This window comes from Oncorhynchus nerka, linkage group LG14 (assembly GCF_034236695.1).
Source record: "Oncorhynchus nerka isolate Pitt River linkage group LG14, Oner_Uvic_2.0, whole genome shotgun sequence".
Lineage (NCBI taxonomy): Eukaryota > Metazoa > Chordata > Actinopteri > Salmoniformes > Salmonidae > Oncorhynchus > Oncorhynchus nerka.
Window position 1 is genome coordinate 11,996,793 of NC_088409.1, and position 25,296 is coordinate 12,022,088.

A 25,296-nucleotide genomic window follows, 5' to 3' on the forward strand; every position below is an offset into this window, starting at 1 on the left:
AGAAAGAGAGAATGAGAGAGAGAGAGACAAAGCGAGGGAAGAGGGGATTATTGAGAGCGATACAATTAAATAAAATATTAATACAGTTGATTAGTTTGTGTGTGTGTGTGTGTGTGTGTGTGTGCATGCAAATGAATGTGTGTGTTCTGTACCTTTCCAGCAGTGCGTCCCTCCAGGGCGGTCTGTACCACGATGTGCCCCTCCATGCCCACCTGCAACTCAGTGACCCGGGCTGGCAGGCAGCTCTCACCGGGAGGACGCAGGGTACGGAGGAACTGGCCACGACGTACACTGTGGATTATCAGAGTACCATCCTGAGAGAAAGAGAGAGAGAGAGAGAGAGAGAGAGAGAGAGAGAGAGAGAGAGAGAGAGAGAGAGAGACAGAGAGAGAGAGACAGAGAGAGAGAGACAGAGAGAGAGAGAGAGAGAGAGAGAGAGAGAGGGTAAGAAACCAAATGTGACAGTCTACACCCTGGATAATTTCACTCAAACTGGAATGAAGGGCTCCCTCAAATCCCAGATTTCCCCTTTAACACACCATATCTGGCCCCTGACCTCTCACCTTTGACCCAGAGACAGCCATGTCCAGCTCGGTGCTGATGGCCACACAGGTGACCTCCTGGTCGTGTCCACAGAGGACCTGCACTGGACGAGGAGAGAGACCACTGGAGAACTCACCCTGGGAGAGGAGAGAGGGAGGAGGGGGAGGGGGTGAAACCTTTTGGACTCTCCCTCAGAAGACCATTTTACAGACAAAGTAGAAATATGAAGATAATTAGGAGATCATGTGACCCTGCTTATTCTACTAGAGCCAGTGATTCCCTAAGACCTGTGTCAGAGGAAGATGAAAGTCCTACCTGCTGTAGAACCTGCCACACGATACAGGATGTGTCTCTGGAACCAGATATGAGGTAGATACCACAGAGGTCCAGAGCCAGACATGTCACCACGTCTACAGGACAGACAGGACAGACAGGACACTCATCACTATCAGACATGTTACCAGGTCTACAGGACACCCATCACTATCAGACATGTTACCAGGTCTACAGGACACTCATCACTATCAGACATGTTACCAGGTCTACAGGACACTCATCACTATCAGACATGTTACCAGGTCTACAGGACACTCATCACTATCAGACATGTTACCAGGTCTACAGGACAGACAGGACACTCATCACTATCAGACATGTTACCAGGTCTACAGGACAGACAGGACACTCATCACTATCAGACATGTTACCAGGTCTACAGGACAGACAGGACACTCATCACTATCAGACATGTCACCACGTCTACAGGACACTCATCACTGTCAGACATGTTACCAGGTCTACAGGACACTCATCACTCAGACATGTCACCAGACATGTCACAGGACACTCATCACTATCAGACATCTACAGGACAGGACACTCATCACTATCAGACATGTCACCACGTCTACAGGACACTCATCACTATCAGACATGTTACCAGGTCTACAGGACACTCATCACTATCAGACATGTTACCAGGTCTACAGGACACCCATCACTATCAGACATGTTACCAGGTCTACAGGACAGACAGGACACTCATCACTATCAGACATGTCACCACGTCTACAGGACACTCATCACTGTCAGACATGTTACCAGGTCTACAGGACACTCATCACTGTCAGACATGTCACCACGTCTACAGGACAGACAGGACACTCATCACTATCAGACATGTCACCACGTCTACAGGACACTCATCACTATCAGACATGTTACCAGGTCTACAGGACACTCATCACTATCAGACATGTTACCAGGTCTACAGGACACCCATCACTATCAGACATGTTACCAGGTCTACAGGACAGACAGGACACTCATCACTATCAGACATGTTACCACGTCTACAGGACACCCATCACTATCAGACATGTTACCACGTCTACAGGACACTCATCACTATCAGACATGTTACCAGGTCTACAGGACACTCATCACTATCAGACATGTTACCAGGTCTACAGGACACTCATCACTATCAGACATGTTACCAGGTCTACAGGACAGACAGGACACTCATCACTATCAGACATGTTACCAGGTCTACAGGACACTCATCACTATCAGACATGTTACCAGGTCTACAGGACACTCATCACTATCAGACATGTTACCAGGTCTACAGGACAGACAGGACACTCATCACTATCAGACATGTTACCAGGTCTACAGGACACTCATCACTATCAGACATGTTACCAGGTCTACAGGACACTCATCACTATCAGACATGTTACCAGGTCTACAGGACAGACAGGACACTCATCACTATCAGACATGTTACCAGGTCTACAGGACACCCATCACTATCAGACATGTCACCACGTCTACAGGACAGACAGGACACTCATCACTATCAGACATGTCACCACGTCTACAGGACAGACAGGACACTCATCACTATCAGACATGTTACCAGGTCTACAGGACACTCATCACTATCAGACATGTCACCACGTCTACAGGACAGACAGGACACTCATCACTATCAGACATGTTACCACGTCTACAGGACAGACAGTAACTCTCATCTCTTTCTGGACAACAGAAATTACAATAGAACTATTTGGGGGCTGATCTAGAATCAGATCCCCCCTGTCCAAGTAACCTTACTGATCTAGAATCAGATCCCCCCTGTTCAAGTAACCTTACTGATCTAGAATCAGATCCCCCTGTTCAAGTAACCTTACTGATCTAGAATCAGATCCCCCCCTGTCCAAGTAACCTTACTGATCTAGAATCAGATCCCCCCTGTCCAAGTAACCTTACTGATCTAGAATCAGATCCCCCTGTCCAAGTAACCTTACTGATCTAGAATCAGATCCCCCTGTCCAAGTAACCTTACTGATCTAGAATCAGATCCCCCTGTCCAAGTAACCTTACTGATCTAGAATCAGATCCCCCTGTCCAAGTAACCTTACTGATCTAGAATCAGATCCCCCTGTCCAAGTAACCTTACTGATCTAGAATCAGATCCCCCTGTTCAAGTAACCTTACTGATCTAGAATCAGATCCCCCCCTGTTCAAGTAACCTTACTGATCTAGAATCAGATCCCCCCTGTCCAAGTAACCTTACTGATCTAGAATCAGATCCCCCCCCTGTCTTGATTCTAGATCAGTAAGGTTACTTGGACAGGGGGGGATCTGATTCTAGATCAGTAAGGTTACTTGGACAGGGGGGGATCTGATTCTAGATCAGTAAGGTTACTTGAACAGGGGGATCTGATTCTAGATCAGTAAGGTTACTTGAACAGGGGGGATCAGACGACACACAATTAATCTTCTCCTTTCCCCCTTCTGATGACCAGGTGGCGAATCGCATCTCTGCATGTCTGGCAGACATATCCGTGTGGATGACGGATCACCACCTCAAGCTGAACCTCGGCAAGACGGAGCTGCTCTTCCTCCCGGGGAAGGACTGCCCGTTCCATGATCTCGCCATCACGGTTGACAACTCCATTGTGTCCTCCTCCCAGAGCGCTAAGAACCTTGGCGTGATCCTGGACAACACCCTGTCGTTCTCAAATAACATCAAGGCGGTGGCCCGTTCCTGTAGGTTCATGCTCTACAACATCCGCAGAGTACGACCCTGCCGCACACAGGAAGCGGCGCAGGTCCTAATCCAGGCACTTGTCATCTCCCGTCTGGATTACTGCAACTCGCTGTTGGCTGGGCTCCCTGCCTGTGCCATTAAACCCCTACAACTCATCCAGAACGCCGCAGCCCGTCTGGTGTTCAACCTTCCCAAGTTCTCTCACGTCACCCCGCTCCTCCGCTCCCTCCACTGGCTTCCAGTTGAAGCTCGCATCCGCTACAAGACCATGGTGCTTGCCTACGGAGCTGTGAGGGGAACGGCACCTCAGTACCTCCAGGCTCTGATCAGGCCCTACACCCAAACAAGGGCACTGCGTTCATCCACCTCTGGCCTGCTCGCCTCCCTACCACTGAGGAAGTACAGTTCCCGCTCAGCCCAGTCAAAACTGTTCGCTGCTCTGGCCCCCCAATGGTGGAACAAACTCCCTCACGACGCCAGGACAGCGGAGTCAATCACCACCTTCCGGAGACACCTGAAACCCCACCTCTTTAAGGAATACCTAGGATAGGATAAAGTAATCCCTCTCACCCCCTCCCCTGAAAAGATTTAGATGCACTACTGTTCCACTGGAGGTCATAAGGTGAATGCACCAATTTGTAAGTCGCTCTGGATAAGAGCGTCTGCTAAATGACTTAAATGTAAAATGTAAATGTCTGTCCAAGTAACCTTACTGATCTAGAATCAGATCCCCCCCCTGTTCAAGTAACCTTACTGATCTAGAATCAGATCCCCCCCCCTGTCCAAGTAACCTTACTGATCTAGAATCAGATCCCCCCTGTTCAAGTAACCTTACTGATCTAGAATCAGATCCCCCCTGTTCAAGTAACCTTACTGATCTAGAATCAGATCCCCCCTGTTCAAGTAACCTTACTGATCTAGAATCAGATCCCCCTGTCCAAGTAACCTTACTGATCTAGAATCAGATCCCCACTGTTCAAGTAACCTTACTGATCTAAATCAGATCCCCCCCTGTTCAAGTAACCTTACTGATCTAGAATCAGATCCCCCTGTCCAAGTAACCTTACTGATCTAGAATCAGATCCCCCCCTGTCCAAGTAACCTTACTGATCTAGAATCAGATCCCCCCTGTTCAAGTAACCTTACTGATCTAGAATCAGATCCCCCCTGTCCAAGTAACCTTACTGATCTAGAATCAGATCCCCCCTGTCCAAGTAACCTTACTGATCAGAATCAGATCCCCCTGTCCAAGTAACCTTACTGATCTAGAATCAGATCCCCCTGTTCAAGTAACCTTACTGATCTAGAATCAGATCTCCCCCTGTCCAAGTAACCTTACTGATCTAGAATCAGATCTCCCCCTGTCCAAGTAACCTTACTGATCTAGAATCAGATCCCCCTGTCCAAGTAACCTTACTGATCTAGAATCAGATCCCCCTGTTCAAGTAACCTTACTGATCTAAATCAGATCCCCCTGTTCAAGTAACCTTACTGATCTAGAATCAGATCCCCCTGTTCAAGTAACCTTACTGATCTAGAATCAGATCCCCCTGTTCAAGTAACCTTACTGATCTAGAATCAGATCCCCCCTGTCCAAGTAACCTTACTGATCTAGAATCAGATCCCCCTGTTCAAGTAACCTTACTGATCTAGAATCAGACCCCCCTGTCCAAGTAACCTTACTGATCTAGAATCAGATCCCCCTGTTCAAGTAACCTTACTGATCTAGAATCAGACCCCCTCCCCCTGTCCAAGTAACCTTACTGATCTAGAATCAGATCCCCCTGTTCAAGTAACCTTACTGATCTAGAATCAGATCCCCCTGTTCAAGTAACCTTACTGATCTAGAATCAGATCCCCCTGTTCAAGTAAACTGATCTAGAATCAGATCCCCCTGTTCAAGTAACCTTACTGATCTAGAATCAGATCCCCCCCTGTCCAAGTAACCTTACTGATCTAGAATCAGATCCCCCTGTCCAAGTAACCTTACTGATCTAGAATCAGACCCCCTGTCCAAGTAACCTTACTGATCTAGAATCAGATCCCCCTGTTCAAGTAACCTTACTGATCTAGAATCAGATCCCCCTGTTCAAGTAACCTTACTGATCTAGAATCAGATCCCCCTGTTCAAGTAACCTTACTGATCTAGAATCAGATCCCCCTGTTCAAGTAACCTTACTGATCTAGAATCAGATCCCCCTGTCCAAGTAACCTTACTGATCTAGAATCAGATCCCCCTGTTCAAGTAACCTTACTGATCTAGAATCAGATCCCCCTGTCCAAGTAACCTTACTGATCTAGAATCAGATCCCCCTGTCCAAGTAACCTTACTGATCTAGAATCAGATCCCCCTGTCCAAGTAACCTTACTGATCTAGAATCAGATCCCCCTGTCAAGTAACCTTACTGATCTAGAATCAGATCCCCCTGTCCAAGTAACCTTACTGATCTAGAATCAGATCTCCCCCTGTCCAAGTAACCTTACTGATCTAGAATCAGATCCCCCTGTCCAAGTAACCTTACTGATCTAGAATCAGATCCCCCTGTTCAAGTAACCTTACTGATCTAAATCAGATCCCCCTGTTCAAGTAACCTTACTGATCTAGAATCAGATCCCCCTGTTCAAGTAACCTTACTGATCTAGAATCAGATCCCCCTGTTCAAGTAACCTTACTGATCTAGAATCAGATCCCCCTGTCCAAGTAACCTTACTGATCTAGAATCAGATCCCCCTGTCCAAGTAACCTTACTGATCTAGAATCAGATCCCCCCTGTCCAAGTAACCTTACTGATCTAGAATCAGATCCCCCTGTTCAAGTAACCTTACTGATCTAGAATCAGATCCCCCTGTCCAAGTAACCTTACTGATCTAGAATCAGATCCCCCTGTTCAAGTAACCTTACTGATCTAGAATCAGATCCCCCTGTCCAAGTAACCTTACTGATCTAGAATCAGATCCCCCCCTGTCCAAGTAACCTCACTGATCTAGAATCAGACCCCCCCCTGTCCAAGTAACCTTACTGATCTAGAATCAGATCCCCCTGTTCAAGTAACCTTACTGATCTAGAATCAGATCCCCCCTGTCCAAGTAACCTTACTGATCTAGAATCAGATCCCCCTGTTCAAGTAACCTTACTGATCTAGAATCAGATCCCCCTGTCCAAGTAACCTTACTGATCTAGAATCAGATCCCCCTGTCCAAGTAACCTTACTGATCTAGAATCAGATCCCCCTGTCCAAGTAACCTTACTGATCTAGAATCAGACCCCTCCCCCCTGTCCAAGTAACCTTACTGATCTAGAATCAGATCTCCCCCCTGTCCAAGTAACCTTACTGATCTAGAATCAGATCCCCCCTGTCCAAGTAACCTTACTGATCTAGAATCAGATCCCCCTGTTCAAGTAACCTTACTGATCTAAATCAGATCCCCCTGTTCAAGTAACCTTACTGATCTAGAATCAGATCCCCCTGTTCAAGTAACCTTACTGATCTAGAATCAGATCCCCCTGTTCAAGTAACCTTACTGATCTAGAATCAGATCCCCCTGTCCAAGTAACCTTACTGATCTAGAATCAGACCCCCCCCCTGTTACTGATCTAGAATCAGATCCCCCCTGTCCAAGTAACCTTACTGATCTAGAATCAGATCCCCCTGTCCAAGTAACCTTACTGATCTAGAATCAGATCCCCCTGTTCAAGTAACCTTACTGATCTAAATCAGATCCCCCTGTTCAAGTAACCTTCTGATCTAGAATCAGATCCCCCTGTTCAAGTAACCTTACTGATCTAGAATCAGATCCCCCTGTCCAAGTAACCTTACTGATCTAGAATCAGATCCCCCTGTTCAAGTAACTACTGATCTAGAATCAGATCCCCCTGTCCAAGTAACCTTACTGATCTAGAATCAGATCCCCCTGTCCAAGTAACCTTACTGATCTAGAATCAGATCCCCTGTCCAAGTAACCTTACTGATCTAGAATCAGATCCCCCTGTCCAAGTAACCTTACTGATCTAGAATCAGATCCCCCTGTCCAAGTAACCTTACTGATCTAGAATCAGATCCCCCTGTCCAAGTAACCTTACTGATCTAGAATCAGATCCCCCTGTCCAAGTAACCTTACTGATCTAGAATCAGATCCCCCTGTTCAAGTAACCTTACTGATCTAGAATCAGATCCCCCTGTTCAAGTAACCTTACTGATCTAGAATCAGATCCCCCTGTTCAAGTAACCTTACTGATCTAGAATCAGATCCCCCTGTCCAAGTAACCTTACTGATCTAGAATCAGATCCCCCCCTGTCCAAGTAACCTTACTGATCTAGAATCAGACCCCCTGTCCAAGTAAACTGATCTAGAATCAGATCCCCCTGTTCAAGTAACCTTACTGATCTAGAATCAGATCCCCCTGTCCAAGTAACCTTACTGATCTAGAATCAGATCCCCTGTTCAAGTAACCTTACTGATCTAGAATCAGATCCCCCTGTCCAAGTAACCTTACTGATCTAGAATCAGATCCCCCTGTCCAAGTAACCTTACTGATCTAGAATCAGATCCCCCTGTTCAAGTAACCTTACTGATCTAGAATCAGATCCCCCTGTCCAAGTAACCTTACTGATCTAGAATCAGATCCCCCTGTCCAAGTAACCTTACTGATCTAGAATCAGATCCCCCTGTCCAAGTAACCTTACTGATCTAGAATCAGACCCCCCCTGTCCAAGTAACCTTACTGATCTAGAATCAGATCTCCCCCTGTCCAAGTAACCTTACTGATCTAGAATCAGATCCCCCTGTCCAAGTAACCTTACTGATCTAGAATCAGATCCCCCTGTTCAAGTAACCTTACTGATCTAAATCAGATCCCCCTGTTCAAGTAACCTTACTGATCTAGAATCAGATCCCCCTGTTCAAGTAACCTTACTGATCTAGAATCAGATCCCCCTGTTCAAGTAACCTTACTGATCTAGAATCAGATCCCCCTGTCCAAGTAACCTTACTGATCTAGAATCAGATCCCCCTGTTCAAGTAACCTTACTGATCTAGAATCAGACCCCCCTGTCCAAGTAACTGATCTAGAATCAGATCCCCCTGTTCAAGTAACCTTACTGATCTAGAATCAGACCCCTCCCCCCTGTCCCCTTACTGATCTAGAATCAGATCCCCCTGTTCAAGTAACCTTACTGATCTAGAATCAGATCCCCTGTTCAAGTAACCTTACTGATCTAGAATCAGATCCCCCTGTTCAAGTAACCTTACTGATCTAGAATCAGATCCCCCCTGTTCAAGTAACCTTACTGATCTAGAATCAGATCCCCCCCTGTCCAAGTAACCTTACTGATCTAGAATCAGATCCCCCTGTTCAAGTAACCTTACTGATCTAGAATCAGATCCCCCTGTCCAAGTAACCTTACTGATCTAGAATCAGATCCCCCTGTCCAAGTAACCTTACTGATCTAGAATCAGACCCCTCCCCCTGTCCAAGTAACCTTACTGATCTAGAATCAGATCCCCCTGTTCAAGTAACCTTACTGATCTAGAATCAGATCCCCCTGTTCAATAACCTTACTGATCTAGAATCAGATCCCCTGTTCAAGTAACCTTACTGATCTAGAATCAGATCCCCTGTTCAAGTAACCTTACTGATCTAGAATCAGATCCCCCCCTGTCCAAGTAACCTTACTGATCTAGAATCAGATCCCCCTGTTCAAGTAACCTTACTGATCTAGAATCAGATCCCCCTGTCCAAGTAACCTTACTGATCTAGAATCAGATCCCCCTGTCCAAGTAACCTTACTGATCTAGAATCAGATCCCCCCTGTCCAAGTAACCTTACTGATCTAGAATCAGATCCCCCCTGTTCAAGTAACCTTACTGATTTTGATCTAAAAGGCAAAACTGATCCTAAAACTCTTACTATGACAAAATTGAAACATGGTCTCCCCTCCATCCATCCGTCCTCCCTGCCCCCGTCCCCCTCCCTCCCAGTCCTCCCTCCCTCACAGTCCTCCCTCCCCCCTCCCCGTCCTCCCTCCCTCCCTCCCCGTCCTCCCTCCCTCCCATCATTATCTTGTAGCTCACCGATGTGTCGGCAGATCCTGCCCACCAGTTTGCCCTTTCCCAGCTGGGTGACTCGGAGGCTGCAGTCCCAGTGTCCTCCACTGAACAGCAGACGGCCATCGTTGGACACCACCAACACCTGGGTACTGAGATCTACCCCTGGGGCGAAGAGACCGCTGAGGAACCGCTGGGTTCTGCAGGAGGGAGGAGAGAGAGCCAAGAGAGGAGGTTGAGTAAACCTAGTAATGATTTACAATAATGGGCCTTTAACTGAAGGAAAAGAGAGGCTGTTGACACCAAAATGTTTCTATAGTTGTGTCATGTTGATATAAACAAATGGTGATTTGTCCTTTAACATTTTCTAGCAGAAAGATGTTGTTTATCAATGAAAAGGAACTCAAGTGTTTCCCATTCAGACTAATCTCAATAAGACACGTGTTTATAGGACCAGAGCAGTTCTAACGCTCCAACCTCATAAAACACACACTTCTCCATCCATTTCAACTTGTGCTTTGAAGTCACATGAATAAAAGCACGCGGCTGAGCTGGGGACCAGATGGGATGGCTACACACTACACAGTGTGAGTCCCAAATGGAACACTGTGCCCTATTTAGCTCACTCCTTTTGACCAGAGCCCATAGGGTCCTGTAGGGCACTATATAGGGAATAGGGTGCCATTTGGGATGCAGGAACACTGTGTGTGGTGGGGTCCTCCTTATCCTTCTCTCGGTGTTTAGAGTGGGATTTACTTTTTGTTGTAATTTCTTGGCAGGCATTCTGTAGGGCCACTAACTTACTTGGGATTGGCCACGGTGGGGTCCTTGGTGAAGGTGAAGTAGTTGGCGATGTTCTTATCGTAAGGCAGCCAGCTGTGGGTCCCAATCAGACCGTCAGAACTCACTGTCACCTACAGGGAAGGAAGAGAGCAGGGAGGGAGACAGTCAAAAGAAGCCCCATACTGCACTAGGGTTAAACAATTCTGGTCCCCCCTGGGTTTCCCAGAAGTCCTGGTAAGAGCATTCCCTGACTCCTCCTCATTCCCAGACTCCTCCTCATTCCCAGTCCAACACCTCTGTATCTCTTCAACCAAGCAGAAAGGTTCAACACCTCTGTATCTCTTCAACCAAGCAGAAAGGTCCAAAACCTCTGTATCTCTTCAACCAAGCAGAAAGGTCCAACACCTCTGTATCTCTTCAACCAAGCAGAAAGGTCCAAAACCTCTGTATCTCTTCAACCAAGCAGAAAGGTCCAACACCTCTGTATCTCTTCAACCAAGCAGAAAGGTCCAAAACCTTTAGCACACCTTGTTGTGTGTTGAATGTGTTGTTTCATGTAGCTGTGTTGTGTGTGAATGTGTTTCATGTAGCTGTGTTGTGTGTGAATGTGTTTCATGTAGCTGTGCTGTGTGTGAATGTGTTTCATGTAGCTGTGCTGTGTGTGAATGTGTTTCATGTAGCTGTGCTGTGTGTGAATGTGTTTCATGTAGCTGTGTTGTGTGTGAATGTGCTGTTTCATGTAGCTGTGTTGTGTGTGAATGTGCTGTTTCATGTAGCTGTGTTGTGTGTGAATGTGTTTCATGTAGCTGTGTTGTGTGTGAATGTGTTTCATGTAGCTGTGTTGTGTGTGAATGTGTTTCATGTAGCTGTGTTGTGTGTGAATGTGTTTCATGTAGCTGTGTTGTGTGTGAATGTGTTTCATGTAGCTGTGTTGTGTGTGAGAGAGGCTGGTGTCAGTGAGGTATCCCTTCTCTAGTTTGTCTCTTTGTGTGTGTGTGTGTGAGTGAGTGTAATAACTTGGTGCGTATACAGTATTTGTCTTATTTCACACATTGACAAGTGTGTATTAATACCATGTGTGAATTGGGAAAGTGTTTTTTGCAGATCCCCAGTCCCCCTGAGACACCCTGGGAGAGACACCCTGGGAGAGGGAGGTCACGGCCAGCGGCAGCCATTATCAACGGAGACTGTCCTGGAAATTCACTACTGACAGAGGTTTGGTCATTTCTTCAAACAATCATCTTGATTTAATATTGATTAATTACTGCAAATAAGAAGGCTGGTCGACCAACACTCCAACCGCTAGGCTACCTGCTGCCTGTGTGTTTGTGTGTGTGTGTGTGTGTGTTCTCACCAGTACGTCAGAGCCCTGGATGATAAAGGAGCGGTTCTGGTTCCTGGGAACCACCGCCTGGACCAGAGGTCGCCCATCACACACCACCTAGGAGCGAGCACACACACACACACACACACACACACACACACACACACACACACACACACACACACACACACACACACACACTCAACATTTGAATACTGAAGTGGTAGACTACTAGAGAAAATGTATGATCTTTATGATTCTAATGAAATATAGATGAATGATTCCTCTCTTTACCTCCTTAAAAGGGCGTAGTTTGTCGAGCTGTTCAAACAGGTTGGGGGGTAGAGTGTCCATGCGGGCCTGCCTCCTAGATGCATTCTCTGATGACATACGAGGAGGGTGTGGCTCCTAACAAGAAAGAAAGAAAGAAAGAATGAAAGAATGAAAGAAAGAAAGAAAGGAACACACTGAGTCAGTCAATGTCCCACTGAGATACTAGCTATAGACAGACACCCAGACAGCTAGCTACAGACACCCAGACAGGGAGCTACAGACAGACACCCAGACAGCTAGCTATAGACAGACACCCAGACAGCTAGCTATAGACAGACACCCAGACAGCTAGCTATAGACAGACACCCAGACAGCTAGCTATAGACAGACACCCAGACAGCTAGCTACAGACACCCAGACAGCTAGCTATAGACATACACCCAGCTATAGACATACACCCAGACAACTAGCTACAGACACCCAGACAACTAGCTACAGACACCCACACAGCTAGCTACAGACACCCAGACAACTAGCTACAGACAGACACCCAGACAGCTAGCTATAGACAGACACCCAGACAGCTAGCTATAGACAGACACCCAGACAGCTAGCTATAGACAGACACCCAGACAGCTAGCTATAGACAGACACCCAGACAGCTAGCTATAGACAGACACCCAGACAGCTAGCTATAGACAGACACCCAGACAGCTAGCTATAGACAGACACCCAGACAGCTAGCTATAGACAGACACCCAGACAGCTAGCTATAGACAGACACCCAGACAGCTAGCTATAGACAGACACCCAGACAGCTAGCTATAGACAGACACCCAGACAGCTAGCTATAGACAGACACCCAGACAGCTAGCTATAGACAGACACCCAGACAACTAGCTACAGACACCCAGACAACTAGCTACAGACACCCAGACAGCTAGCTACAGACACCCAGACAGGGAGCTACAGACATCCAGACAGCTAGCAACAGACAGACACCCAGACAGCTAGCAACAGACAGACACCCAGACAGCTAGCAACAGACAGACACCCAGACAGCTAGCTACAGACACCCAGACAACTAGCTACAGACAGACACCCAGACAGGGAGCTACAGACACCCAGACAGGGAGCTACAGACACCCAGACAGCTAGCTACAGACACCCAGACAGCTAGCTACAAACCGCTAGCTACAGACAGACACCCAGACAGGGAGCTACAGACACCCAGGCAGGGAGCTACAGACACCCATGCAGGGAGCAACAGACATACACCCAGGCAGGGAGCTACAGACAGACACCCAGGCAGGGAGCTACAGACGGACACCCAGGAAGGGAGCTACAGACAGACACCCAGACAGGGAGCTACAGACAGACACCCAGACAGGGAGCTACAGACAGACATCCAGACAGGGAGCTACAGACAGACACCCAGACAGCTAGCTACAGACACCCAGACAGCTAGCTACAAACCGCTAGCTACAGACAGACACCCAGACAGGGAGCTACAGACACCCAGGCAGGGAGCTACAGACACCCAGGCAGGGAACAACAGACAGACACCCAGGCAGGGAGCTACAGACAGACACCCAGGCAGGGAGCTACAGACAGACACCCAGGCAGGGAGCTACAGACAGACACCCAGACAGGGAGCTACAGACAGACACCCAGACAGGGAGCTACAGACAGACACCCAGACAGGGAGCTACAGACAGACACCCAGACAGGGAGCTACAGACAGACACCCAGACAGGGAGCTACAGACAGACACCCAGACAGGGAGCTACAGACAGACACCCAGACAGGGAGCTACAGACAGACACCCAGACAGGGAGCTACAGACAGAAACCCAGACAGGGAGCTACAGACAGACACCCAGGCAGGGAGCTACAGACAGACACCCAGGCAGGGAGCTACAGACAGACACCCAGGCAGGGAGCTACAGACAGACACCCAGGCAGGGAGCTACAGACAGACACCCAGGCAGGGAGCTACAGACAGACACCCAGGCAGGAAGCTACAGACACCCAGACACTGATAAACAGTGTCCTTCAGTCAAACACACACACACTCTACTCTCCAGACTCAATACAACCATTCCCTCTGGTTTATGGAGTGAGACTCTACATTGAGGGAGTGTTTAACAAATCAAGCAGGACTGTAAATGTAATGTGACAGGAGTCAGACCTTGAGAGAGAGAGAGAGAGAGAGACACACACACACACCTTGAGTAGTTGACAGGGCGTCTGTCCAAAGTTACTGATGATGCCCTCCAGGGCCTTGCGCTCCGTCTCATTGGCTATGGCGTCCAGATCCACCGCTCCTACACAAAATAACAGAATATAATAAATAGAACACAACAGACCAGAAAAGAACAACAGAATGGAACAGAACAGACCAGAATAGAACAGAAAAGGATAGAACAGAATAGAATAGAACAGAATAGAACAGATTAGAATAGAACAGATTAGAATAGAATAGAACAGAATAGAACAGATCAGAATAGAACAGATTAGAATAGAACAGATTAGAATAGAACAGATTAGAATAGAACAGATCAGAATAGAACAGATCAGAATAGAACAGATCAGAATAGAACAGAACAGAATAGAACAGAATAGAACAGATCAGAATAGAACAGAATAGAATAGAACAGAATAGAACAGATCAGAATAGAACAGAATAGAACAGATTAGAATAGAACAGATTAGAATAGAACAGAACATATCAGAATAGAACAGAACAGATCAGAATAGAACAGATCAGAATAGAACAGATCAGAATAGAACAGAACAGAATAGAACAGAACAGAATAGAACATATCAGAATAGAACAGAATAGAAAATATCAGAATAGAACAGATCAGAATAGAACAGAATAGAACAGAATAGAACAGATCAGAATAGAACAGAATAGAACAGAATAGAACAGATCAGAATAGAACAGAATAGAACAGATCAGAATAGAACAGATCAGAATAGAACAGATCAGAATAGAACAGATCAGAATAGAACAGAATAGAACAGACCAGAATAGAACAGATCAGAATAGAACAGACCAGAATAGAACAGATCAGAATAGAACAGATCAGAATAGAACAGATCAGAATAGGACAGACCAGAATAGAACAGATCAGAATAGGACAGACCAGAATAGAACAGACCAGAATAGGACAGACCAGAACAGGATACAACAGAATAGAACACAACAGAATAGAACAGACCAGAATAGAACAGAACTCTATTGATAAGGAAATGTACCTAGTATACATTGTGGTGTCTGAGTGAGGATGGAGGGAAGAGCTCTCTCACCCACTCCTAATATCACATTGGGCGAAGTTGAGAGTCTCAAATTGTACCCTTTTCCGTATATAGTGCACTACTTTAGACTAGGAGCCATAGGGCTTTGGTCCAAAGTAGTGACCTATATAGAGAATAGGGTGTCATTCGGGACTCAGCCCTTCTCTCTCCATACCTTCATAGGTGCAGTAGTAGAAGACATTGAGAGCCTCCACCGCCTCCTCCCCTCTCTGCTTGTATATAGAGAATAGGGTGTCATTCGGGACTCAGCCCTTCTCTCTCCTTACCTTCATAGGTGCAGTAGTAGAAGACATTGAGAGCCTCCACCGCCTCCTCCCCTCTCTGCTTGTATATAGAGAATAGGGTGTCATTCGGGACTCAGCCCTTCTCTCTCCTTACCTTCATAGGTGCAGTAGTAGAAGACATTGAGAGCCTCCACCGCCTCCTCCTCTCTCTGCTTGTATATAGAGAATAGGGTGTCATTCGGGACTTAGCCCTTCTCTCTCCATACCTTCATAGGTGCAGTAGTAGAAGACATTGAGAGCCTCCACCGCCTCCTCCCCTCTCTGCTTGTATATAGAGAATAGGGTGTCATTCGGTACTCAGCCCTTCTCTCTCCATACCTTCATAGGTGCAGTAGTAGAAGACATTGAGAGCCTCCACCGCCTCCTCCCCTCTCTGCTTGTATATAGAGAATAGGGTGTCATTCGGGACTCAGCCCTTCTCTCTCCTTACCTTCATAGGTGCAGTAGTAGAAGACATTGAGAGCCTCCACCGCCTCCTCCCCTCTCTGCTTGTATATAGAGAATAGGGTGTCATTCGGGACTCAGCCCTTCTCTCTCCATACCTTCATAGGTGCAGTAGTAGAAGACATTGAGAGCCTCCACCGCCTCCTCCCCTCTCTGCTTGTATATAGAGAATAGGGTGTCATTCGGGACTCAGCCCTTCTCTCTCCTTACCTTCATAGGTGCAGTAGTAGAAGACATTGAGAGCCTCCACCGCCTCCTCCCCTCTCTGCTTGTATATAGAGAATAGGGTGTCATTCGGGACTCAGCCCTTCTCTCTCCTTACCTTCATAGGTGCAGTAGTAGAAGACATTGAGAGCCTCCACCGCCTCCTCCCCTCTCTGCTTGTATATAGAGAATAGGGTGTCATTCGGTACTCAGCCCTTCTCTCTCCTTACCTTCATAGGTGCAGTAGTAGAAGACATTGAGAGCCTCCACCGCCTCCTCCCCTCTCTGCTTGTATATAGAGAATAGGGTGTCATTCGGTACTCAGCCCTTCTCTCTCCTTACCTTCATAGGTGCAGTAGTAGAAGACATTGAGAGCCTCCACCGCCTCCTCCCCTCTCTGCTTGCATATAGAGAATAGGGTGTCATTCGGTACTCAGCCCTTCTCTCTCCTTACCTTCATAGGTGCAGTAGTAGAAGACATTGAGAGCCTCCACCGCCTCCTCCCCTCTCTGCTTGTATATAGAGAATAGGGTGTCATTCGGGACTCAGCCCTTCTCTCTCCTTACCTTCATAGGTGCAGTAGTAGAAGACATTGAGAGCCTCCACCGCCTCCTCCCCTCTCTGCTTGTATATAGAGAATAGGGTGTCATTCGGGACTCAGCCCTTCTCTCTCCTTACCTTCATAGGTGCAGTAGTAGAAGACATTGAGAGCCTCCACCGCCTCCTCCCCTCTCTGCTTGCAGCCAAAGATCAGGTCAATCCACTCATGGAGATGAGAGGAAACGTGTTCACACTCCTGCACCATTTTGGGGGACAAATGCATTTGTACAAGGAAATGTATTTGATTACTTGATTAAAATGTGTCCAATCAGAGTGTAGCATGGCTGTGGGGGTTGCACCAGCGTTTCCCATAGATTATTTGTCCAGGTGGAAGGCCTCACCAGAGCTTTCCTGTGTTTCCTGATGAAGTCTTCTCTAGACAAGGCCCATTGTGGTAACAGAACATCAGTCACATTGTTCTGGGTCATCTGCAGACTGCCCAGGTCAAACCCTGCAGTAAACACACACACAGAGACAGTCAATCCTTCCTCAGCTACGTAAACAGAGTGTCCAACATTTGGTAGGGTATGAGGCTCTATGAAACACTACGATAGGCCATATTTCTGTTGTGTTGATATACTGTGTAAGGAATGACTTGTGAATAGGAATTAACATCGTTGCCTTCCACTTAGGATGCTTTCATAAATACACTCTGGAAATCTACTCAGATTATAGAGAACTCTGGGTTGACAGTTCCCAGAGTGCACTTTGACACTCCAGAGTGAGTTCGCTAACACAGCCTTGGTCTTCCTCATGTGAAGGGAACACAGCCCTAGTCTTGCTCATGTGAAGAGAACACAGCCCTAGTCTTCCTCATGTGAAGGGAACACAGCCCTAGTCTTCCTCATGTGAAGAGAACACAGCCTTCGTCTTCCTCATGTGAAGAGAACACAGTCTTCGTCTTCCTCATGTGAAGGGAACACAGAAGAAGGGAACACAGCCCTAGTCTTCCTCATGTGAAGAGAACACAGCCTTCGTCATCCTCATGTGAAGGGAACACAGCCTTCGTCTTCCTCATGTGAAGGGAACACAGCCTTAGTCTTCCTCATGTGAAGGGAACACAGCCTTAGTCTTCCTCATGTGAAGGGAACACAGCCCTAGTCTTCCTCATGTGAAGGGAACACAGCCCTAGTCTTCCTCATGTGAAGGGAACACAGCCCTAGTCTTCCTCATGTGAAGGGAACACAGCCTTAGTCTTCCTCATGTGAAGGGAACACAGCCCTAGTCTTCCTCATGTGAAGGGAACACAGCCCTAGTCATCCTCATGTGAAGGGAACACAGCCCTAGTCTTCCTCATGTGAAGGGAACACAGCCTTAGTGCTACTCACCGTTGATGTTCTGCAGGAACTCTGGAAAGTAGAAGAACTCCGGGATGAGCTCCTTGACGTCAGCGGGACTCTCCATGCGAGCCTGCCAGGCTGCTGCTACAGAGTGGAACTGACGGTCTGCACAGTCAAACCTGCAACACACGGCCAGGAACCACACTGTTCAAATGTAACACACACGGCCAGGAACCACACTGTTCAAATGTAACACACACGGCCAGGAACCACACTGTTCAAATGTAACACACACGGCCAGGAACCACACTGTTCAAATGTAACACACACGGCCAGGAACCACACTGTTCAAATGTAACACACACGGCCAGGAACCACACTGTTCAAATGTAACACACACGGCCAGGAACCACACTGTTCAAATGTAACACACACGGCCAGGAACCACACTGTTCAAATGTAACACACACGGCCAGGAACCACACTGTTCAAATGTAACACACACGGCCAGGAACCACACTGTTCAAATGCAACACACACGGCCAGGTACCACACTGTTCAAATGTAACACACACACACACACACACTTTGAAGTGTTAGGTTAATACGTTACACCCTCATACAACTTCAAACACCAGCACACTCCCTTCCACAGCTCCATACACCCTGTCTTCAAACAACCCAATATACACCTGTACCTGCAGCTGGTTGAGGAGGGTAGTGAAGGGTTACTGTACCTACAGCTGGATGAGGAGGGTAGTGAAGGGTTACTGTACCTACAGCTGGATGAGGAGGGTAGTGAAGGGTTACTGTACCTACAGCTGGATGAGGAGGGTAGTGAAGGGTTACTGTACCTACAGCTGGATGAGGAGGGTAGTGAAGGGTTACTGTACCTACAGCTGGATGAGGAGGGTAGTGAAGGGTTACTGTACCTACAGCTGGATGAGGAGGGTAGTGTTACTGTACCTACAGCTGGATGAGGAGGGTAGTGAAGGGTTACTGTACCTACAGATGATGAGGAGGGTTACTGTACCTGCAGCTGGATGTGGAGGGTAGTGAGGGTTACTGTACCTACAGCTGGATGATGAGGGTAGTGAAGGGTTACTGTACCTACAGCTGGATGAGGAGGGTAGTGAAGGGTTACTGTACCTACAGATGGATGAGGAGGGTAGTGAAGGGTTACTGTACCTACAGCTGGATGAGGAGGGTGGTGAAGGGTTACTGTACCTACAGCTGGATGATGAGGGTAGTGAAGGGTTACTGTACCTACAGCTGGATGAGGAGGGTAGTGAAGGGTTACTGTACCTACAGCTGGATGAGGAGGGTGGTGAAGGGTTACTGTACCTACAGCTGGATGAGGAGGGTAGTGAAGGGTTACTGTACCTACAGCTGGATGAGGAGGGTAGTGAAGGGTTACTGTACCGGCCACTCTGCAGCTGGATGTGGAGGGTAGTGAAGGGTTACTGTACCTGCCACTCTGCAGCTGGATGTGGAGGGTAGTGAAGGGCTCCATACGGATCATGTAGTGCATGACTCCTGCAGCGTTAGAGTAGTGTGTTCCGTAGTGGAACTTATCTATGGTGCCCGTTGAGTCCTCAAAGCTCTCATACCTGATCAGACAAGACACAATGATTCAAAGGGTTCCCTGCATTAACAGGAACAATAATGAATTCAACATGAAACACAGGCAGTAACACAGTGTATTTGTGGAGCACGTAGGCTGTGTATAATACTGCTCATTATAAAACAGACTGAATTCAGATCACACAACACATATACTAGGAGGAGCTTGGTGTTTAAACAGAACTGGAGATGATCTGGTCTGCGTCCCAAAGCATCATCTTCCCTACATACTGGATCTACTTTTGACCAGAGCCACCTATTCCCTGGTTATAAATAGTGACCTAGTGTACATAGGAAACTGGGTGCCATTTGGGACACAGCCTTGGAGTTCTCTGTGCGAGGTTACTGCAGTACTCACTTCTCCCTGACGTTCTGTGCGTGGCGGGGGTTGACTACTCCCATGGGTTTGGACAGGTCTCTGAACACGGCTGGGTTCTCCAGGTCCAGATCTGGAGAGGTGTAGTCACTCAGCACCCATGGGAACTGGACCCAACCCAACCCAGGGACACCATTAGATTAGACTGGACTACAGCATGAATGCTGTTCGCTCATTTGTTCCTGCATTCATGATTCATTTGTTCGTTCATTCATTCATAGATTCAATGATTCATTTGTTTGTTGATTCTTCTGTTCATTCATTCATTCATAGATTCAATGATTCATTAGTTTGTTGATTATTCTGTTCATTGATGCTTCTGTTTATTCACTTCATTCCTTCCTCCCTCCCTGGTTTACGGGACAGGGACTTACCACAGGGTACTGAGACAGGTCGTTGTAGGTACGTCCAGAGATGGTGTTCAGTTGCATCAGATATTCAAAGTTGGAAATCTCTCTGCATACCCATCGCTATTGACAAAACACAAACAGTTAGCTTCCTCTCTGCATACCCATCTCTAATGACAAAACACAAACAGTTAGCTTCCTCTCTGCATACCCATCTCTATTGACAAAACACAAACAGTTAGCTTCCTCTCTGCATACCCATCGCTATTGACAAAACACAAACAGTTAGCTTCCTCTCTGCATACCCATCTCTATTGACAAACACAAACAGTTAGCTTCCTCTCTGCATACCCATCTCTAATGGACAAACACAAACAGTTAGCTTCCTCTTAGTTTAGTTGACATGTCTGACATCATCATCTGAGACTCAATCATTAAGATGTTACTGAGGCAGTAGGCTGAGGCAGTAGGCTGAGGCAGTAGGCTGAGGAAGTAGGCTGAAGCAGTAGGCTGAGGTAGTAGGCTGAAGCAGTAGGCTGAGGCAGTAGGCTGAGGTAGTAGGCTGAGGTAGTAGACTGAGGCAGTAGGCTGAGGCAGTAGGCTGAGGCAGTAGACTGAGGCAGTAGTCTGAGGCAATGGGCTGAGGTAGTAGGCTGAGGCAGTAGGCTGAGGCAGTAGGCTGAGGCAGTAGGCTGAGGCAGGCAGTAGGCTGAGGCAGGCAGTAGGCTGAGGCAGTACGCTGAGGTAGTAGGCTGTGGTAGTAGGTCTTTACTGAATCAATAGTTATCTGTGTAACACACAGGTTGCATCCCAAACTGCACCCTATTCCCTACATAGTGCACTGCTTTTGACCAGAGCCCTATGGGCCCTACATAGGGAATAGAGTCCCATTTGTGATGCAGACAGAGTTAACAGCTGTACCTGTGTGAGTCCAGAAGCCTTGAGGAGCTCCTGAGGAGAGCGGGAGCCGAAATAGAAGAGGTTGGGGGGCCGCAGCCCCAGGATCCTAGAGTACACCATGTTCCTCACCTGGGGAGGGAGGTCAGGGTCAGGTTATACATGTCTCTTACACTGGTCCTTTTCATATCACTTCACATTATCATTTGTGTCAAATAATGATACAATTCCACATCTTATTACAGGTATTGGGATCAACACTGTGGTACAAAGACAGTGGTGGCTGGTGCCACGTTAAATCGGAGGACGGGCTCGGCTGGAAACGGAATGGTATCAGCCACAACAAAGGCATGGTTTCCTTGTGTTTGATACCAATACATTGACTCTATTCCAGCCATTACTGGTAGCCATATTCCCCTCATTAGCCTTCACTGTACTAAAGGCCTCAGGCCCTTGAATCTAGCAGTTAGACTAGAGACACACCTTCTTCTTGAAGTTGATGAAGTAGTGTGACTGGTCGATGAAGAACAGCTCCACAGCAGAGCGACGCAGGTTGTAGCGTCTCAGGTGCACCTCTCTCAGCTGAGACAGGGGCCGCTTGAAATCAAAACCAATTCCTGGATCGACAGAAGTTTATCAACAACAACTCTTTCAGATTCAATTGTATCATGATGTCAGCAGTGACTGTTCTTTACTGTGACTGGGGAATGATGCATACACAAAGACAGATCCTCTGGTCAGATGAAGCCTGGTTCTGGACTAAGAAGCCTGCTGAATGGAGAATCTCCATTGAAATAGCTTTACGGTCTCAAGACTAGATTTAATCTGTGTCTGGGAAACTGCCCCATGGTGTTCATTGCCAGACGTCTTTATGTCCTCACCCTCTTCCGTCTCCTCCTTCTCGCTGCTGGCGTCGTAGAAGTACAGGTGATGTGTGGTGACCTCCAGCCGACCCGGAACCACTGCCACGATGGTGATGAGCTCACAGTCCTCCGACAGAACCAGCTTCTCCTTCTGACTGTCGTCCTCCCCCTCCACCCTGAGGACCGTTAGAGAAAAGACATGTATCAGATGAATATTTCACCACTAGCATTTCTGATTCAACTAACCAAGGGCTTGCTGATCATTTTACTAGTTGAATCAGGTCACTGGTTCTGAGGTTGATATGTGGAGTGGGTAGGGGGGTGGAGATCAAATCACTCACTTATTGTCCAGAAAGACAATGTCCTCCTCTCCTAACTGGTCATCCTCCATGTCACTCACTTTGGCCTCCTTGGCAACAGCCAATGGGAGGGGTTCTGAACTGCGAGGACTATCAGCTCCTGATGTGGAGAGATGCAGACAGAGAATGCATTCTACTGAACCTGAGTACACTCTCACAGAGCTATATTACCTGAGCACACACTCACAGAGCTATATTACCTGAGCACACACTCACAGACCTATATTACCTGAGTACACTCTCACAGACCTATATTACCTGAGCACACTCTCACAGGCCTATATTACCTGAGCATACTCTCACAGACCTATATTACCTGAGCATACTCTCACAGACCTATATTACCTGAGCACACACTCACAGACCTATATTACCTGAGCATACTCTCACAGACCTATATTACCTGAGCACACACTCACAGACCTATATTACCTGAGCATACTCTCACAGACCTATATTACCTGAGCATACACTCACAGACTTATATTACCTGAGCACACTCTCACAGACCTATATTACCTGAGCATACTCTCACAGACCTATATTACCTGAGCACACACTCACAGACCTATATTACCTGAACACACTCTCACAGACCTATATTACCTGAGCACACTCTCACAGACCTATATTACCTGAACACACTCTCACAGACCTATATTACCTGAGCACACACTCACAGACCTATATTACCTGAGCATACTCTCACAGACCTATATTACCTGAGCATACTCTGACAGACCTATATTACCTGAACACACTCTCACAGACCTATATTACCTGAACACACACTCACAGACCTATATTACCTGAACACACTCTCACAGACCTATATTACCTGAGCACACTCTGACAGACCTATATTACCTGAGCACATTCTCACAGACCTATATTACCTGAGCACACTCTCACAGACCTATATTACCTGAGCACACTCTGACAGACCTATATTACCTGAACACACTCTCACAGACCTATATTACCTGAGCACACTCTCACAGACCTATATTACCTGAGCACACTCTCACAGACCTATATTACCTGAGCACACTCTCACAGACCTATATTACCTGAGCACACTCTCACAGACCTATATTACCTGAGTACACTCTCACAGACCTATATTACCTGAGCACACTCTCACAGACCTATATTACCTGAGCACACACTCACAGACCTATATTACCTGAGCACACTCTTACAGACCTATATTACCTGAGCAGAGATTCAGGATGATAACTATTTTTTTTTCTGATGTTGTGAAGCTTAATGCCAAACGAATTCCCCAATCTTAGGAAAATAAAGGTCTTCTAATCTCATGTTACCTTTAGATTGGAAACTTGCTTCTGCTCAACAAAAGCAATTCACTGAAATCTGTTAGACATGGCTACGACGTCATAACTGGGCGAAGCACATAAAGTCCTAACATGCGATGTATAGTTGTCATCTCATAAGGCGTACCCATATTGTCTCTGAAGGCGCTGGCTTCCTGGTGAGTGTCGTACTGGTAGTTAGGCACTAGTTTCAGACGCATCTTAGAGTACGTCTCCGCGCTGGACAACTTCCATTTCACCTCTAGTGGGACTCTGAGGTACAAATCACAGTAGATTCCAGTCAGGCACAAAGCACCACAACAAAGATTACAATAGATGATGACATTAGTAGTCGAGTCCATCTGGTGCAGGGCAAAGCTCCCATTATATGTTGATCTAGGGTTCGGTTTTGCACTTTAACCCCTAATGGTTAAAGAAGTTGTTCACTATTTTACAACATGATGTTAGATGGTTCCTCACCTTGAAAGTAGCCTATGAGCCAGGAGAAACAGTCATTAGAAACTTAAGCTAACTTTAGCAACCGCTAGCTAAAAATCAATGGAAGTGATGCGGGGGTGAGCATGTTTATTTTTTACATGGCCAAATCATCTTAAAGTAACATCAAACCAAATATGGAGTTGATGTCAGGTGACTTGGACAGTATTTGTTTCTAAACATGCCCCCATCACATCCATTGATTTGTAGCTAGCGGTGGCTAAAGTTAGCTGACGTTTGAAAAGGGTTGATTAAAGATAACTGCACCATAGATTCTAGTTTCTCCTGGCCCATAGACTACTTTCAGGGTGAGGAACCAGCTAACGTCATGTTGTAAAATAATGAACTACTCCTTTAATGTTAGGACATGGGGAAGGTAACCAGAGCCTAGACATATACACCTTACTATGGAATAGGGTGCCATTAGCCCTATGGGCTCTGGTCAAAAGTAGATCACTATATAGGAAATAGGGTGCCATTTGGGACGGATCCATAGATATAGATAGGATAGAGTCAGACCTGTGTGCCCAGGCCCCTCTCTCGCTGGTGAGCAGCCTGCGGAGGGACTCCCAGTGGCGCCACACTACTCCCTGCTGGCCGGAGCTCTGTTTCTGACCACTGTAGTAACGGCTGTTTTCACTGCGGACCCGCCTCAGGTACGGGTCCACTATCACCTCCTGTAAGAGCACGCACAGACCCCATGAGCACGCACGAACACACACACACAGAAATACCTGTCGATTAGTGACCCATCAGCAATACGAGCACAAACCAAGTTGTACTGGGCTGATAATCCACAGCTTCAGAATACTCCAGATCACCACAATATAATGAAGACAGTACAACTAGCTGAACAAAA

At 46.9% G+C, this 25,296-nt stretch overlaps 1 protein-coding gene across 1 annotated transcript in view; it reads right to left on the minus strand.

Moving 5' to 3' along the window:
• Nucleotides 1-25,296, minus strand: part of nbeal2 (neurobeachin-like 2) — a gene marked incomplete at its 5' end in the record, with an annotated part of 167,409 nt that overhangs the window by 4,563 nt on the left and 137,550 nt on the right. The window contains 20 exon segments of the mRNA XM_065027411.1: nt 153-314; nt 564-680; nt 859-953; nt 9,677-9,849; nt 10,454-10,563; nt 11,787-11,873; nt 12,051-12,164; nt 14,258-14,355; nt 16,963-17,080; nt 17,226-17,335; nt 18,213-18,343; nt 19,634-19,774; nt 20,146-20,270; nt 20,538-20,633; nt 21,432-21,539; nt 21,891-22,024; nt 22,289-22,446; nt 22,612-22,729; nt 24,091-24,215; nt 24,957-25,114. Of these exon segments, the coding sequence (XP_064883483.1) occupies nt 153-314; nt 564-680; nt 859-953; nt 9,677-9,849; nt 10,454-10,563; nt 11,787-11,873; nt 12,051-12,164; nt 14,258-14,355; nt 16,963-17,080; nt 17,226-17,335; nt 18,213-18,343; nt 19,634-19,774; nt 20,146-20,270; nt 20,538-20,633; nt 21,432-21,539; nt 21,891-22,024; nt 22,289-22,446; nt 22,612-22,729; nt 24,091-24,215; nt 24,957-25,114 (2,478 nt within the window).